The 15,516-nt window shown below is 42.7% G+C and overlaps 1 protein-coding gene across 1 annotated transcript in view; it reads right to left on the bottom strand.

Annotated features, from left to right (window-relative positions):
• ANKRD31 (ankyrin repeat domain 31) overlaps positions 1–15,516 on the bottom strand; it is a 143,493-nt gene that overhangs the window by 98,936 nt on the left and 29,041 nt on the right. Inside the window, 5 exon segments of the mRNA XM_030566573.1 lie at positions 1,075–1,217; positions 3,341–3,526; positions 6,258–6,394; positions 6,773–7,065; positions 10,435–11,103. Of these exon segments, the coding sequence (XP_030422433.1) occupies positions 1,075–1,217; positions 3,341–3,526; positions 6,258–6,394; positions 6,773–7,065; positions 10,435–11,103 (1,428 nt within the window).

Genomic DNA, 15,516 nt, shown 5'->3' on the forward strand with positions numbered 1-15,516 from the left:
GCCCACAGACAACCTGCCAACCTGAAACATATTCTCACCAGTAACTGCACACCGCACCATAACTCTAGCTCAGGAACCAATCCATGCAACAAACCTCGATGCCAACTCTGCCCACATATCTACACCAGTGACACCATCACAGGACCTAACCAGATCAGCAACACCATCACTGGTTCATTCACCTGCACGTCCACCAATGTAATATACGCCATCATATGCCAGCAATGCCCCTCTGCTATGTACAGCAACCAAACTGGACAGTCTCTACGGAAAAGGATAAATGGACACAAATCAGACATTAGGAATGGCAATATACAAAAACCTGTAGGAGAGCACTTCAACCTCCCTGGCCACACTATAGCAGACCTTAAGGTGGCCATCCTGCAGCAAAAAAACTTCAGGACCAGACTTCAAAGAGAAACTGCTGAGCTTCAGTTCATCTGCAAATTTGACACCATCAGCTCAGGATTGAACAAAGACTGTGAATGGCTTGCCAACTACAGAACCAGTTTCTCCTCTCTTGGTTTTCACACCTCAGCTGCTAGAACAGGGCCTCATCCTCCCTGATTGAACTGACCTCGTTATCTCTAGCTTGCTTGCTAGCATATATATACCTGCCCCTGGAAATTTCCACCACTTGCATCTGAAGAAGTGGGTATTCACCCACGAAAGCTCATGCTCCAAAACATCTGTTAGTCTATAAGGTGCCACAGGATTCTTTGCTGCTTTTTCATGAGACTTGTAGCATTATCAATTTGGATTACCTTTTCTGTGCTATTTTAGCATACTATTTAAGCATACTATTTAATAAAATATCCTAAAAAACAGTTAGAAAAATGAAGCTAATTTCTGCTATCACACACTAAAGAACAAATCTGTAAAGTGTTGCTCGTGATTTTATCTGAAGTTGGGCAGCAAGAATTCCAAATACCCTGAAATCTTAAAATGTAACCTTAAATTCTAAATAATTAGCAGCACATGTAATGAAACTGAAATGCGATGTGACCTCCCTGACCCAATCACAGGAATTTTTATATGTAAAATGTAGTTTGTGCCCAAATATAGAAATCATACCTCATAATGGCCCTCTTTAACTGCATCCTGTATTGGCGTTACTTGTTCACTTCCTTTACAGTTAACATCAGCTCCTGCTTTCAAAAGCTCATTTGCTGTCTTAAAAAAACCTGCCACACTGGCTTCATGTAGTGGAGTCCAACCTATGGCAAAGGAAAATTGTCAACTAAATCTTACATTTCCTATTTGAATAATATTCTTGACACCAATTTTTATAAACTTTGCAGACTATTTGATAAACTTTTAATTTTAAGATAGTCTAAATTTATTAGAAATTGCAATATTTTAAGAATAAGTTGACCATATGACAAATTTTTATGTAGTTCAAAAGTGATGTAGATGAGAGGTCCTAATTGTCAAAATCTGCACTTACCTAAGAACTGCATGCCATCATAACAAATGTAGATGTTAGATTATGTATTGTCTCAAAAAGGAAAGAAAACTTAACTTTTGCATACCAGCAATTTCTCTGTGAATGAAACTTTTACATTATGGGTATGTCTACCCAGCAGTTGGGATATGTCATTCCCAGCGTAGGTAGACATACATGTGCTAGCTCTGCTTGAGCAAGCGTGCTAAAAATAGCAGCGGGGCTATACCAGCATGCGGGGCGGCTTGGGCTAGCTACCTGAGTACAACCTCATCTGAGGTCCTAGACAAGCCACTGCTATTTTTAGCATGCTAGCTCAAGTACAGCTTCCACGTGTAAGTCTCAGCTTGGGGGATTCAAGTGCAGAGGGACTTAGTGTCGGGGGGGAACCAGGCGTAGGTTGAGAGGGTTCTGTGTGAGGCAATCTGGGGTTGGGAAGCTCAGTGAGGGATCCGTGTGTGTGTGATCTGGATGCACAGGGGTTCTGGGTGCAATAGTAATGGGACTCTGTGGGGGGTCCAGACCAAGGTGGGGGCTCAGTGAGATTGGGAACCAGGTGCTGCTGGTTGGGGCTTAGTGGGGTGGCGATCCAGGTGACTCATCGCGGTGCAGGGGGAGTGGAGCTTCGCAGGAGGGGTTCTGGGTGTGTGTCGGGAGGTGAGGCTCAGCAGGAGGGTCTGGGCATAAGGGGGTCTGGATGCATGGGGGATTGGGCGGATGGGGGAGCAGTTCCCCCAACAGTGATCCCTCCCCTTGAAGCTGAGGAGCGATGGGTGCGAGGGGGGCGGGGAAGGAGTTTGCAGAGCTTCCTGAAGCCTGGGGAGAAATCTGGGGCTGGGGCTGACCCAGCTCTGGATGCTGTGCAGGGGAAGAGGAAGTCCTGTCCGCCCCAGCCCAGCCAGACTAGCGGCTGAGCCCAACACAGGGTAGGAGCCACCAGCCAGGTCTTCCCCAGTCCTCCACCCTGCCTCACAGTGATTTACCTCTCTGCCGGCTGCCCTGGGCACCCAAAACATACTGCTGGGGATCGTCACATGACCACTCTTGTGGCTTCCCTTTGCTTCCCCCTCAGAAAGTCATTTTTCTGCAGGGAAGCAAAGAAATCTGTGGTGGGGACATGAATTCTGCGCATGCAAGGTGGCACAGAATTCCCCCAGGAGTGTTCCATTGCAGGGGCACTAGCCGCCACTGCCCCTCACCTCGGTTCTGCCACCCAGGCAGTAATTCTACTCAGTGGAGGAAAAGAGGATTTGGGAAAGATTAATGCAGTATGTAAGCCCTAAGCTGCACTGACCATAGCTTTGCGTGAGTTCCCTGTATGGCCGTGCTCTTATTGAATCGACAGAGTGAACTGAGGGAGAGGATAGAAGATCTACCCTCAAGTGCTTTCCAATCCTCCTTCCACCACTTCCTGCATCAAAACATACTAAGGTTCTGTTCACCATAGTAGCTTTTTCCTTCACCCATCTCCCCACAGGTGGAGATACCCCAGTACATATCTAGAGCGTTGGTTGGGCTCTAAAATTGACATAATCCTTTTCTCATTTAAGTCAAGGGCAAAACTCTCATTAACTTCAAAAGGAACAAGACTGAATCCATCAAGCCAAATTCTGGGCTGTTTTACAGATGTGCATGCCAGAAGGGAGTAATTGGAGGTAATTGTGCATGCCAGAATGGAGTCTTGGAGGTAATGTCTATATTACATATATGGGTCTACACATTTATTACCTGTCTTGTGAGAACTTATAAGAACTTAAACTAATAAGAATTCCAAAAAGTGGCGGATCAACTCTAAAACATCTGTTTGTGATCTGGTAGCATGAACATTTATTACTTATGCATACATATTTGTTATAAAAGATATAAAATTATCTTTTAACTGGAATTGAAACTTACCAGCATAATCCTGAACATTTACATTTGCACCAACTTTTATAATTTTGCATACAAGGTCTGTATCATCTTCAGCAACAGCTTTATGCAGTAAGGTCTCACCAAAAAGATTTTTCCTACAGATTTTTGAAAGAGGAATGGAGGCAACAGGTGCACTATTTGAAATTTTTTTAACAGAGGTTTGTTTTGCTGAAAAACATAAAATAAAGATCTGGTAAACTGAAAAAATATGTTTGATTATTGTTTTGGCCTCAGCACTACAGTTAGCATACAAGTTTTCTGAAGAAAAATCTTGTCAACAGGAATTTTTGCCCAACTACTGTCAAAAACAGACATTTCAGAAAGTTGCTCTTTCAGTAAAATATGTAAACATCAATCTCACTTATTAAAGATTGTATTTAACCCCATAAACTCTGCACCAATCTCCTGATATCAAATGGGTTCAATGCACAGAATGAAAGACTATGGCTTTTAAACAGTGGGTTTTTTAAACTCTTGGCTGTCTACACTTTAGGCAAAGTGTATTAATCATTTTCAACAAGTTTGATCAAATCTGCTATCCTGCGCTACAGTTTCTTGAAAGAAAAGCAGTCAATATATTGCTAGTTGCTTAGTCACTCTTCTCTTCCTTACCAAACCTATGGCATTTATTAGCAATTCTTTTATGTTTTGTGTTTTACGTGTGTTTCTAAGTTTACAATACAAAATATAGAAACAAACACTATTATTATACTTTGGAACAAATTCCGCTTTCCATTATGCACCCATAGAAGGATTCAAATGCAGTGGAACCATTTCTACTGTACTGGGGCACGAGGATACACTTTACCAACAGTGGGAAATTCTTCATGCTCCCTTCATGCTGCGGAGAAGTGTTCCAGGGCTGTTGTCTATGCTGGAAGGCAGGAGGATGGGGATGGATTATGGCCAGGCAGGAGGCATGGCAAGGGCATGAGCATGGTTCATGCATTGTGCAGATCCAATCGCTTAAAATATTGCTCATATGGGAGTAGAGAGCTATACTTCTCCATATTCTGTGGTTGCAGGCAACACAAGCAGCCTGGCTGGTTGTGGCTAAAGAGTCCAATCTTTAGCCTTTTGATATTTTTGAAATGGAGGAAAGTCCATGTACATGAGCGGTCTCCAACCTTTTTCCGCACAAGATCACTTTTTGAACTTAAGTGCAACCCAGGATCTACTCCGTCCCTTCCGAGGCCCTGGGGTGGAGGCTCTGGGCTGGGGCCAAGAGGTTCGGAGTGTGGGATAGGGCTCCAGGTTGAGCCTGAGGCAGGAGGTTGGGGTGAAGGAGGGGATATGGGGTGCTGGCTCCAGAAGAAGGCTCAGGGCTGGGGTGCAGGCACCTACCAGGCAGCACTTACCTCGGGCGGCTCCTGGTCAGCGGCGGCACAGGGGGACTAAGGCAGACTCACTGTCTGCCCCGGCCCCACGCCACTCCCAGAAGGGGCCAATGCATCCTTGCAGCCCCTGAAGGGGGCACGTGACTCTGCGTGCTGCCACTCTCTGCAGGCACTGCTCCCGCAGATCCCATTGGCCACAGTTCCCTGTTCCCGGCCAACGAGAGATGCCAGGGTGGTGTTTGCAGGAAGGAGCAGCGCACGGAGACCCCTGCTCCCCCTCCCCCAGGGTCATGGGAGCATGCTAGCTGCTTCCACGAGTGGGGCTGGGGCAGGCAGGGAGCCTGCCTTAGTGGCAGCCCTGCTGCAGCCAGAGATCGTCATCAACTGGTAGAATCTCTAGGATTGACCAGTCAATTGTGATTGACCGGTTGGTGAACACTGATATACATTAATTTTGTCTATGTAATAGGATTTGGCCATATAACTACAGACAATCATGATGAAAACAGAAAAATACATTTTATTTTGAGCATTTTGTTTTTAAAAAAATATTTTGCTCTTGAATGAAAACCTGTTGCTGACTTTATTTTAAATAAATATTAGTCATCTGATTAGAAAACCCATCATAAGCATGGTTATAGTGGAAATACTGACAACCCTTCATGAAAGCAAGTGCAGTGGTAGATTTATAATTAACAACTTATATTATACTACTATTATAGTTCATATAACGTATACCTTCAAAATTTGTTAAACATATTAAGTACACAGTTAAAGCCAAACTGGACTTGCATAAATTAAAATAATTATCACACTCCAATCTTAAAAGTAATTAGGGTTCAATTGTTAGGGGATGAAGGAATCAGGAGGCCCAGGTTCAATGCAGTGTTCTGCCACAGACTTCCTGTGTAACCTTGAGCAAGTCTCTTTACACCTCAGTTCCTCACATGTAAAATTGGAATAATAAGACTTCTCTACTTTACAGGAGTGTTGTGAGGATAAATACATCACAGAGTGTGAGATGCACAGATATAATTGTGATGGAGGTCATAAAAATACATAAAATAGATTGAAACCTGCAATCTGCTCCATTGGGGGTGAATTCTTGTGCATGCTGAGTCACACTGACTTCAGAGAGACTTTGCACAGGCAGAGTTTGCCTTTGCAAATCAGACGGTAGGATCTACATTTGTACTCTGGATCTATTTGTTCTTTTGTTTTGGTGTTTCAAAATATTCAGTCATTTCAATTATAATGTTACAAAATTAGATTTCCACCCCTGAATGTTTTTCTTAAATTTTATGAAGGATGTGTGTAAGCAGGTCAATTATTAGAGTCTGTACTGTAAGTAGTGAAATAAAAACTGGTACAAAGTGTCATGGATTATTATTAAAACTAATGTATATAAAGCTTTTTAAAAAGGTAGCTCATAAATCCACATTTCAGCAGCGTTGAAAACACCATCCAACAAATTTATACTTTTCTGGTTCAGTACACTTGTTTGAATCAGTTCAACAGAAGAGTAACTTATCTGGCAAATAAATGTCAGAAGCATCTCTTACTAATTTTCTTTGCAAGCCTTTGGCTTTTCCTCATCTGCTCAACCTTGCTGTTTACATCCATAGTTGATCCTTGGTATGTACTGGCTTCCAGCTCTGAAAGCTGTTCTTTGCTGTTGTTACAAGCAGAGTCTTGGGTTCTACTGATAAGAGATTTGTTCAGAATGAATAAAAATATTCTCCACTTCTTAAAACAACAATGTAGTATTTATACTAGATTTAGAAGTAAACATTTAATTTGTAAAGGAGGTTTACAATTATGTGCAGATGCATACTTCTAACAATCACACAGACTTCAATGGGATTGTATGGCGTATAAATCAGTGCAGAATATGACCTTGAGTGTTTTAAAGAAAATGTAAAATCTTTACCTTTCAGGTAACTTAAATGAACACTTACATAGTACAAATGAGGAATGAATGGCATGTAAGTTTCATATTTATTAAATAAATCGGAAGAGAGAGATAAAGTGTTCATGCATGAAGAGAAGTAAGCTTTTTATGTTATATATGTCATACCCAAAATCTTTAGATGAAAGTTTATTTCCTGTTTCTTCATCATTACTATATATTCTCTGGTGCGTTTCTTCTAGCATTTTATAACAACTGGAAGCTTCATTTATGTGCTTTCTAGTGCAGTTTTCTCTTAATCGAGTTGACCTCCTTAATGTACAAGAAGTTGCTTTGGTAGTTTCTATACCTGAGGTATTTTCTATTGAACCTGAATTTCCTTCACCAGCTTGTTTGTCATAAAAGGCGACATTGCAGTAATCAGAAATTATCAAATCCTGGTTCTTCTTGTTACCTAAAAGCTGTGACAAAAAGTATTATTTCAAACTACTGGTAGTCAAGCTGTTAAAAGCAATGCTGTGCCTGGATTATTGTGTGTGTCATTTAATGTCATTTAAGTTATACATGCACAGATAGATAGATAGAGACTTAGAATTAATAGATTATTTAATAACTGGAGTTCTACACATATATTGCCTGCACAGAGGAACACACTTGGAGTTGTGTGCCACGCTATAGAGGCCCTGGGACTACTAAGAACACCCAGCAAGGGAAATGGATGGCTCAGGAGATAGAGATGTAATGGGACAAAGATGTAAAGTCTGTGGATGAGATGGCTTTTTTAGCTGATGCCTTCTAACACAATCAGGTGTCTATTGAGGGCAGGCCACAGAAAAAAGGGGTTTAAAACTGGTGGGAATGGAGGATCCCATTTTGCCCTTGGGAGGAGAGAAGGGGGTTGGGAGCCTAAACATTCTCTTATGCATAAACATTCCTCTAATCCTCATCCCAAATCTCCTGTAAAAGCAGAAGAGCCCAAAAGGTGCTATCAGTGTAATTCCACTGATCACCTGAGGAATAAATGCCTTGTGCCAAGAGGAAGCAGGCAACCAATAGCTCATGTTAGTTCTGCTGTCCTCAACACAGAAACTCTCCAAGCAATTGAAACCTATCATATTGGTTCTATGAGGTTAGTCCCAGAGAAACAGGTGGTGGAGGGTACTCCAATCCAGGTCCCAATTTTTCAGGATGCTATTTCTGATAAGTTTTTGGAAAGTAACTGTGTCTCTTTAAATCAAGATGCAGCTCCAATACCAGTAACAGCAGAGGAGTTGGGACCAGGAAACTGCCAGGTGGTAGTTTGTGAGAATACAAATGGTTCAATTGACAGAGGCGGGGTGTCTTCCCCCGCGCTGGTGAGACGCAGAAAGCAATTATGGGAGAGCTGTTGGGAAAAGGTGCATCTGACCGAAGGGTAAACACATCTAGCCCAGAGAGCACAGATCACAGCCCTCTTAATGGCTGGATGCCAAGTGAACTATAACACAAACTGCCTTTGAGCTAGTCAGTGATTAATCCTCTTGCAGTAAACTAAGAGGAGAGGTGTGACGCTCTGTACCTTGGGGGAACATCCAGCACCTCCATGTTATTCCTCATAAAATGGTTGTGTGGTATCTAATGCTAAGTTTGTCACGTTGGGTGTCTTTGGAAGGCTCATGATGTACTGAGCATGGCTGTTATAGTGATGTTATTATAATTGTTACAATAATGTTACAGTAACGTTATAGGTTATAATTTCATGTATATAGTTATGAGGCTGAAAATGTATCCTAATGGGTTAAAATAAGCCCACACAAAAACTCTCCAAGAGCAAAAAGGCAGTTCACACCTCATCAGGGAAGGTATGGGACAAACCTAGCCCACGCTCACAGGAACAAAGGATGCTGGCCTAGGCTGCAACAAAAGAATCTGTTAGACTCTCCAGGGAGTCACCCCCCTTTGGTCAGTTTGGAACTGCGATGAGGTAATGCTCACCTGACTCTGAAGGGGGGGGTCAAAGCCAAGAGGGAAGAAAGGACATGATAAAAGGGAGAGATATTTGCCATGCTCTTCCTCCCTCTTCCACCTACATCTACAGACACCACACCAGGCGACTGAAGCGCTGATCAAAGGGGAGAGCCTAGCTGAAGAGCAACCAGCCAGCCCGTGGTGAGAAGCATCTACGTTTATAAGGGCACTGAAAGTGTTAGGATCAGCTTAGAATGCATTTTGCTTTTATTTCATTTGACCAAATCTGACTTGTTATGCTTTGACTTATAATCACTTAAAATCTATCTTTATAGTTGATAGATTTGTTTGTTTATTGTACCTGAAGCAGTGCATTTGGTTTGAAGTGTGTTAGAGGCTACCCTTGGGATAATGAGCCTGCTACATATCAATTTCTTTGTTAAACTGACAAACTCATATAAGCTTGCAGCATCCAGTGGGCATAACTGGGCACTGCAAAACGGAGGTTCCTAGGATTGTGTCTGGGACCGGAGATATTGGCTAGTGTCATTCAGCTGCACAATTCAAGGAGCAGCTTATGTGCCAGAGGCTGTGCGTGAACAGCCCAGGAGTGGGGGTTCTCACAGCAGAGTAGGGTAAGGCTGGCTCCCAGAGTCAAGGATTGGAGTGACCTAGCAGATCACCGCTCCAGATAACACCAAAGGGAACGTCACACTCCCTTGCTGCAATTTAAGCCCATTGTTTCTTGTCCTATTCTCAGAGGTTAAGAAGGAGAATTCTTCTCCCTCCTCCTTGTGACAACCTTTTATGTACTTGAAAATGGTTATCATGTCCCTCTGAGTCTTCTCTTTTCCAGACTAAACAAACCCAATTTTTTCAATCTTCCCTCATAGGTTATGTTTTCTAGACCTTTAATCATTTTTTGTTGCTCTTCTCTGGACTTTCTCCAATTTGTCAACATCTTTCCTGAAATATGGCAATCAGAACTGGACACAATACTCCAGCTGAGGCCTAACCAGCGCGGAGTAGAGCAGAAGAATTACTTCTCATGACTTGCTTACAACACTCTTTCTAATACATCCCAGAATGATGTTCCCTTTCTGCAGGACTCCTTCCTAGGCAGACATTTCTCATTTTGTATGTGTGCAACTGATTGCTCCTTCCTAAATGGAGTATTTTTTCCCTTAGTAAATTCTTCCTACACACACCACACAAACTTTGACACACAAATATACGTACAAAATAATCCTTTCAGCTAATCATGCTAGTTATTCTACAGGCTGAGAAGAGATATTATTTCTTTTTTTAAATATCTGAGACAGGGGTCCCCAAAGCGGTGCCCGCGGGGGCATCTAAATGCGCCTGCATCCTGGCTGGCAGTCGAGCATCTGCCGAAATGCCGCAGCAACGCCTTTCGATGCTGTTGCTTGTCGCTTGTCGGTGGCAAGTGGCGTCATCGAGAAGCGTCGCTGCCAAAACACCGCAGAAATTCGGCAGCATTTCGGTGGATGCTCAACCGCCGCGATGGTCCTTCGGCTGGCGCCTGCCAGACGAAAAGGTTGGGGGACCACTGATCTGAGAGATGCTTAGATATTATAATGATGGGGAATGCACAAGCAGATAACATTGCATAGCATAGAATAGTATGAAGCAAGTAGACAAAGTTTACTAGAATTTCTCCATTCTAAAAAGTTCAATAACTGATGTGAAAAAGTAGAAAAGGATTAGAAGACTTTAAATAAAAAAAAGACTAATAAAAATGTAAATTCCAGACTCAATAATTCTATACTAAGACTAATAACATCTTAGAAAAAATGAACTCTTCAGTCAAATATTGTAAGATACACAAAACATTTCAAATAGGTATTAAAACATGTACATACTTCTTCATCTAAAGTACTCTGAAATGCAGCCTCTGTTAAAGCTTTTATTTCTTCCAATTGCTTCACAGAAAATTGAGGTTCAAAATTGTTATCTGTTATTTGAGTGCAGTCATCTGTCTGGAAAATACTGGGTTCTGATCTCAAATGTTCTTCTTCAGCATTAAGCTCTCTTTTCTTCCCTACTAATTGACAGACAGGCTGTACTACAGACTCTGAAAAGGAGTTCAGTGCTGTCAGAAGCTCTAGTGGCAGAACATTGCTGTTCTCATCTACTGATATATCTACAGATAGAGCATCACCTTGACATTGTAATGTGTTATGCAAAGGGTTTATCATTTCTGGACTCTCTGAATCACTGAGTGGTTTCAGCAAATCTCTAATTTCAAATTCATCACCCATTATACTTTGTACAGTTAATATTTCCCTGGAAATCTTCTCTGATGTTGATGATAGAATAAAGTCAGGTATAGACTTCTCAAGAGAATTATCTTTCAACCTAGTATCTATCTCAGTAATGGTCATAGTGGCACTTTGACAATCTTTTAAAACACGTGGAAATACATTCTGTGGTGTCCATTCCTTTGGAGCCATTAATGTCTCTTTTACAACTACAGTTGACAGTAGGCTTCCTTCTGGAGAGTGATCTTCATCATTTAATCGATGTGAAATCTAAATGAAAAAATGTTCACAAAAATGGATATATGTTTCTAAAAACATATAATGAACATTTACTTTACGGTTCATTAATATGCATAATCTTAGGTTTACAGTTTTTTGATAAAGCAAGCTACAAGCCCCTAAGAATTTCCACAATGAAAAATTCCCATTGACCTTAAAAGGGGTTAGACTGTACCCTTAGTCATAAAGGCAGAATGAATTAAGTTGCTGACTCCCCTGTTACTGAAGATCCGGGATAAGATGCAGAATAAATCTACCACTATTTTGAGATCAAAGGTCTCATCCTGCTCTCAGGGTACTCGTGTCCCATGTTAATGCTCAGGATGATTTCTCTTCCTTTTTTAGCACGACATTAAATCATTATGTAGTCAAAGCAACTAGTAGAAGTGCGGACTACTGCAGATACAGTATGATATGTATGTTTTGTTTTAAATCACATGCGACTACTGACAGGGTGCAGAAAGTTTGTCCCACATCCAACGCTGAATATTATGCAAAAAGTAGGGTAAATATAGTTATTTAGATTCATTGACATTAAGGCAATAAGGGACAATCATGATCATCTAGTCTGACTTCCTGCACATTACAGGACATAGAACATCACCCACCCACTCCTGTAATAGAACCTTAATCTCTAGCTGAGTTACTGAAGTCCTCAAATCATGATTTAAAGATTTCAAGTTACAGAGAATCCACCATTTATCCTAGTTTCACCTTCGATTGACCCATGCCCCATGCTACAGAGGAAGGCAATAAAATAAAAAAAAAATCAACCCAGGGTCTCTGCCAATCTGATCTGGGGGAAAATTCTTTCCTGACCCCAAATATGCAGTCAGTTGAACCCTGAGCATTTTGGCAATACCCACCAGCCAGACACCTGGGAAAAAATTCTCTATAGTAACTCAGAGCCCTCCTCATACAGTGTCCCATCACTACCTGTTGGGGATATTTGCTACTAGCAGTCACAGATTGGCCACATGCTTTTGTAGGCATTTTTACCGGTTTTATAGTCATTTTTTGTCATGACACCAATAGATGTGACTGAGACTGACTTACAATAGGGTCCTGTAATATCCTGAACAAACTTTACGGAATTAAGATTAACTTTACTGAATTAAGCTAATCCTTAATGAATTAGGTGTAATACCTTTGGTTTCCATCGTATTACAAATGCAATTATATATGTGTTATTGTGGAATTGTATGTTCCTTCTCCAGTAGGAGGGGAATGCTAATGTACTTCTTCCATTATTGTCCTCTGATGTCACCCCCCTTCGAAAGGTATGCATATACTAGTTCAAACTCATGCTCCAAAACGTCTGTTAGTCTATAAGGTGCCACAGGATTCTTTGCTGCTTTTAGAGATCCAGACTAACACGGCTACCCCTCTGATACTTGACACCATGCAAGGCACGGCATTTAGCCGTATGGACTGGAAATCCATCAACCTCATGAAGAAACTTGCACAAATACGGACAGATATCATCTTCCTTTCCAAATGCAAACGGATGGACATCATACCAAATGGACTAAAGGTAAAAAATCCACTACTATCTACATACTACACAGACCACAGTGAGAGATTATGCCATACTCTATCAAAAAAACTGAGGAACCACCTGATCAGCATCCTATACAGCAAACAGGAAAACATCAAAAAAGAGCTCTCCAACCTGGAGACTCTCATTAATAACCAAACTTATATACAAACGGACTTCACTAGAATAAGACAGGAGATCTACATTACTCACTTCACCTCTCTACAAAGGAAAAAGGACTGTAAGCTGTCTAAACTCCTACCTGCCACATGGGGCCACAACCCTGGTACTCCTAACCCACCCAGCAATATTGTCAATCTATCCAACTACACACTCAGCCCAGAAGAAAAGTCTGTCCTATCTCGGGGACTCTCTTTCTGCCCTGCCACCCCCACCAACATGATACAGTTCTGTGGCGGTCTGGAAGCCTACTTTCGCCGTCTCCGACTCAAAGAATACTTCCAGAACAACACTGAACAGTGCACTGATACATAGGTGCCCTCCCACCAACAGCACAAGAAGAAGAACTCCACATGGACTCCTCCTGAGGGTCGAAATGACAGTCTGGACCTATACATTGAATGCTTCCGCCGCCATGCACAGGCAGAAATCGTGGAACAACAACATCGCTTGCCTCACAACCTAAGTCGTGCAGAACACAATGCCATCCACAGCCTCAGAAACCACCCTGACATTATCATCAAAGAGGCTGATAAAGGAGGTGCCGTTGTCATCATGAACAGGTCTGACTACCAAAAGGAGGCCGCCAGACAACTCTCCAATACCAAATTCTACAGGCCACTTCCCTCAGATCCCACTGAGGAATACACTGAGAAACTACAGCATCTACTCAGGACACTCCCTACACTAACCCCAGAAGAAATCAACATACTCCTAGAGCCCCGACCAGGGTTATTCTATTTTTCTCACTGAAGGACTGTCTGGATATATGGACTCTCTACTCAGACCCTATGCCACCAGCACTCCCAGCTATCTCCGTGACACCACTGATTTCCTGAGGAAACTACAATGCATTGGTCACCTCCCAGAAAACACCATCCTAGCCACCATGGATGTAGAGGCTCTCTACACAAACATCCCACACAAAGATGGAATACAAGCTGTCAGGAACACTATCCCTGATGATGCCACAGCACAACTGGCTGCTGAGCTCTGTGCCTTTATACTTACACACAACTATTTCAAATTTGATGACAATATATATCTCCAGATCAGTGGCACTGCTATGGGCACCCGCATAGCCCCACAATATGCCAATATCTTTATGGCCGACCTGGAACAACGCTTCCTCAGCTCTCGTCCACTCACGCCCCTTCTCTACCTACGCTACATTGATGACATCTTCATCATCTGGACCCATGGGAAGGAAAGTCTGGAAAAATTCCACCACGATTTCAACAGCTTCCACCCCACCATCAACCTCAGCCTGGACCAATCTACACGGGAGGTCCACTTTCTTGACACCACGGTGCAAATAAGTGATGGTCACATTAACACCACCCTATATCGAAAACCTACCGACCGCTATGCCTACCTTCATGCCTCCAGCTTCCATCCCGGACACATCACACAGTCCATTGTCTAGAGCCAAGCACTGAGGTACAACCGCATCTGCTCTAACCCCTCAGACAGAGACCAACACCTACAAAATCTCCACCAAGCATTCTCAAAACTACAATACCCGCACGAGGAAATAAGGAAACAGATCAACAGAGCCAGACGTGTACCCAGAAGCCTCCTACTGCAAGACAAACCCAAGAAAGAAACCAACAGGACTCCACTGGCCATCACATACAGCCCCCAGCTAAAACCCCTCCAACGCATCATCAAGGATCTACAACCCATCCTGGACAATGATCCCACACTTTCACAGGCCTTGGGTGGCAGGCCAGTCCTTGCCCACAGACAACCTGCCAACCTGAAACATATTCTCACCAGTAACTGCACACCGCACCATAATAACTCTAGCTCAGGAACCAATCCATGCAACAAACCTCGATGCCAACTCTGCCCACATATCTACACCAGTGACACCATCACAGGACCTAACCAGATCAGCAACACCATCACTGGTTCATTCACCTGCACATCCACCAATGTAATATACGCCATCATATGCCAGCAATGCCCCTCTGCTATGTACAGCAACCAAACTGGACAGTCTCTACGGAAAAGGATAAATGGACACAAATCAGACATTAGGAATGGCAATATACAAAAACCTGTAGGAGAGCACTTCAACCTCCCTGGCCACACTATAGCAGACCTTAAGGTGGCCATCCTGCAGCAAAAAAACTTCAGGACCAGACTTCAAAGAGAAACTGCTGAGCTTCAGTTCATCTGCAAATTTGACACCATCAGCTCAGGATTGAACAAAGACTGTGAATGGCTTGCCAACTACAGAACCAGTTTCTCCTCTCTTGGTTTTCACACCTCAGCTGCTAGAACAGGGCCTCATCCTCCCTGATTGAACTGACCTCGTTATCTCTAGCTTGCTTGCTAGCATATATATACCTGCCCCTGGAAATTTCCACTACATGCATCTGAGGAAGCGGGTATTCACCCACAAAAGCTCATGCTCCAAAACGTCTGTTAGTCTATAAGATGCCACAGGATTCTTTGCTGCTTTTACAGATCCAGACTAACACGGCTACCCCTCTGATAGTTCAAACTGGATTCTCCAAGGATTAACAGACAAAGAAAGGATTTTTAGATAAATAGCCTGATTTTAAATTGGCTCAGGGCCTTCTTTCTGATCCAGCAAATGGGCAGGATCTCTAGTCCACAGAGGGCCCCAACCTTGCAGAAGGGTTAGAAGGACTGGGCCTACTGAGGCCCATAAGTCT

Source organism: Gopherus evgoodei, chromosome 6, assembly GCF_007399415.2.
Source record: "Gopherus evgoodei ecotype Sinaloan lineage chromosome 6, rGopEvg1_v1.p, whole genome shotgun sequence".
NCBI classification, from domain to species: domain Eukaryota; kingdom Metazoa; phylum Chordata; order Testudines; family Testudinidae; genus Gopherus; species Gopherus evgoodei.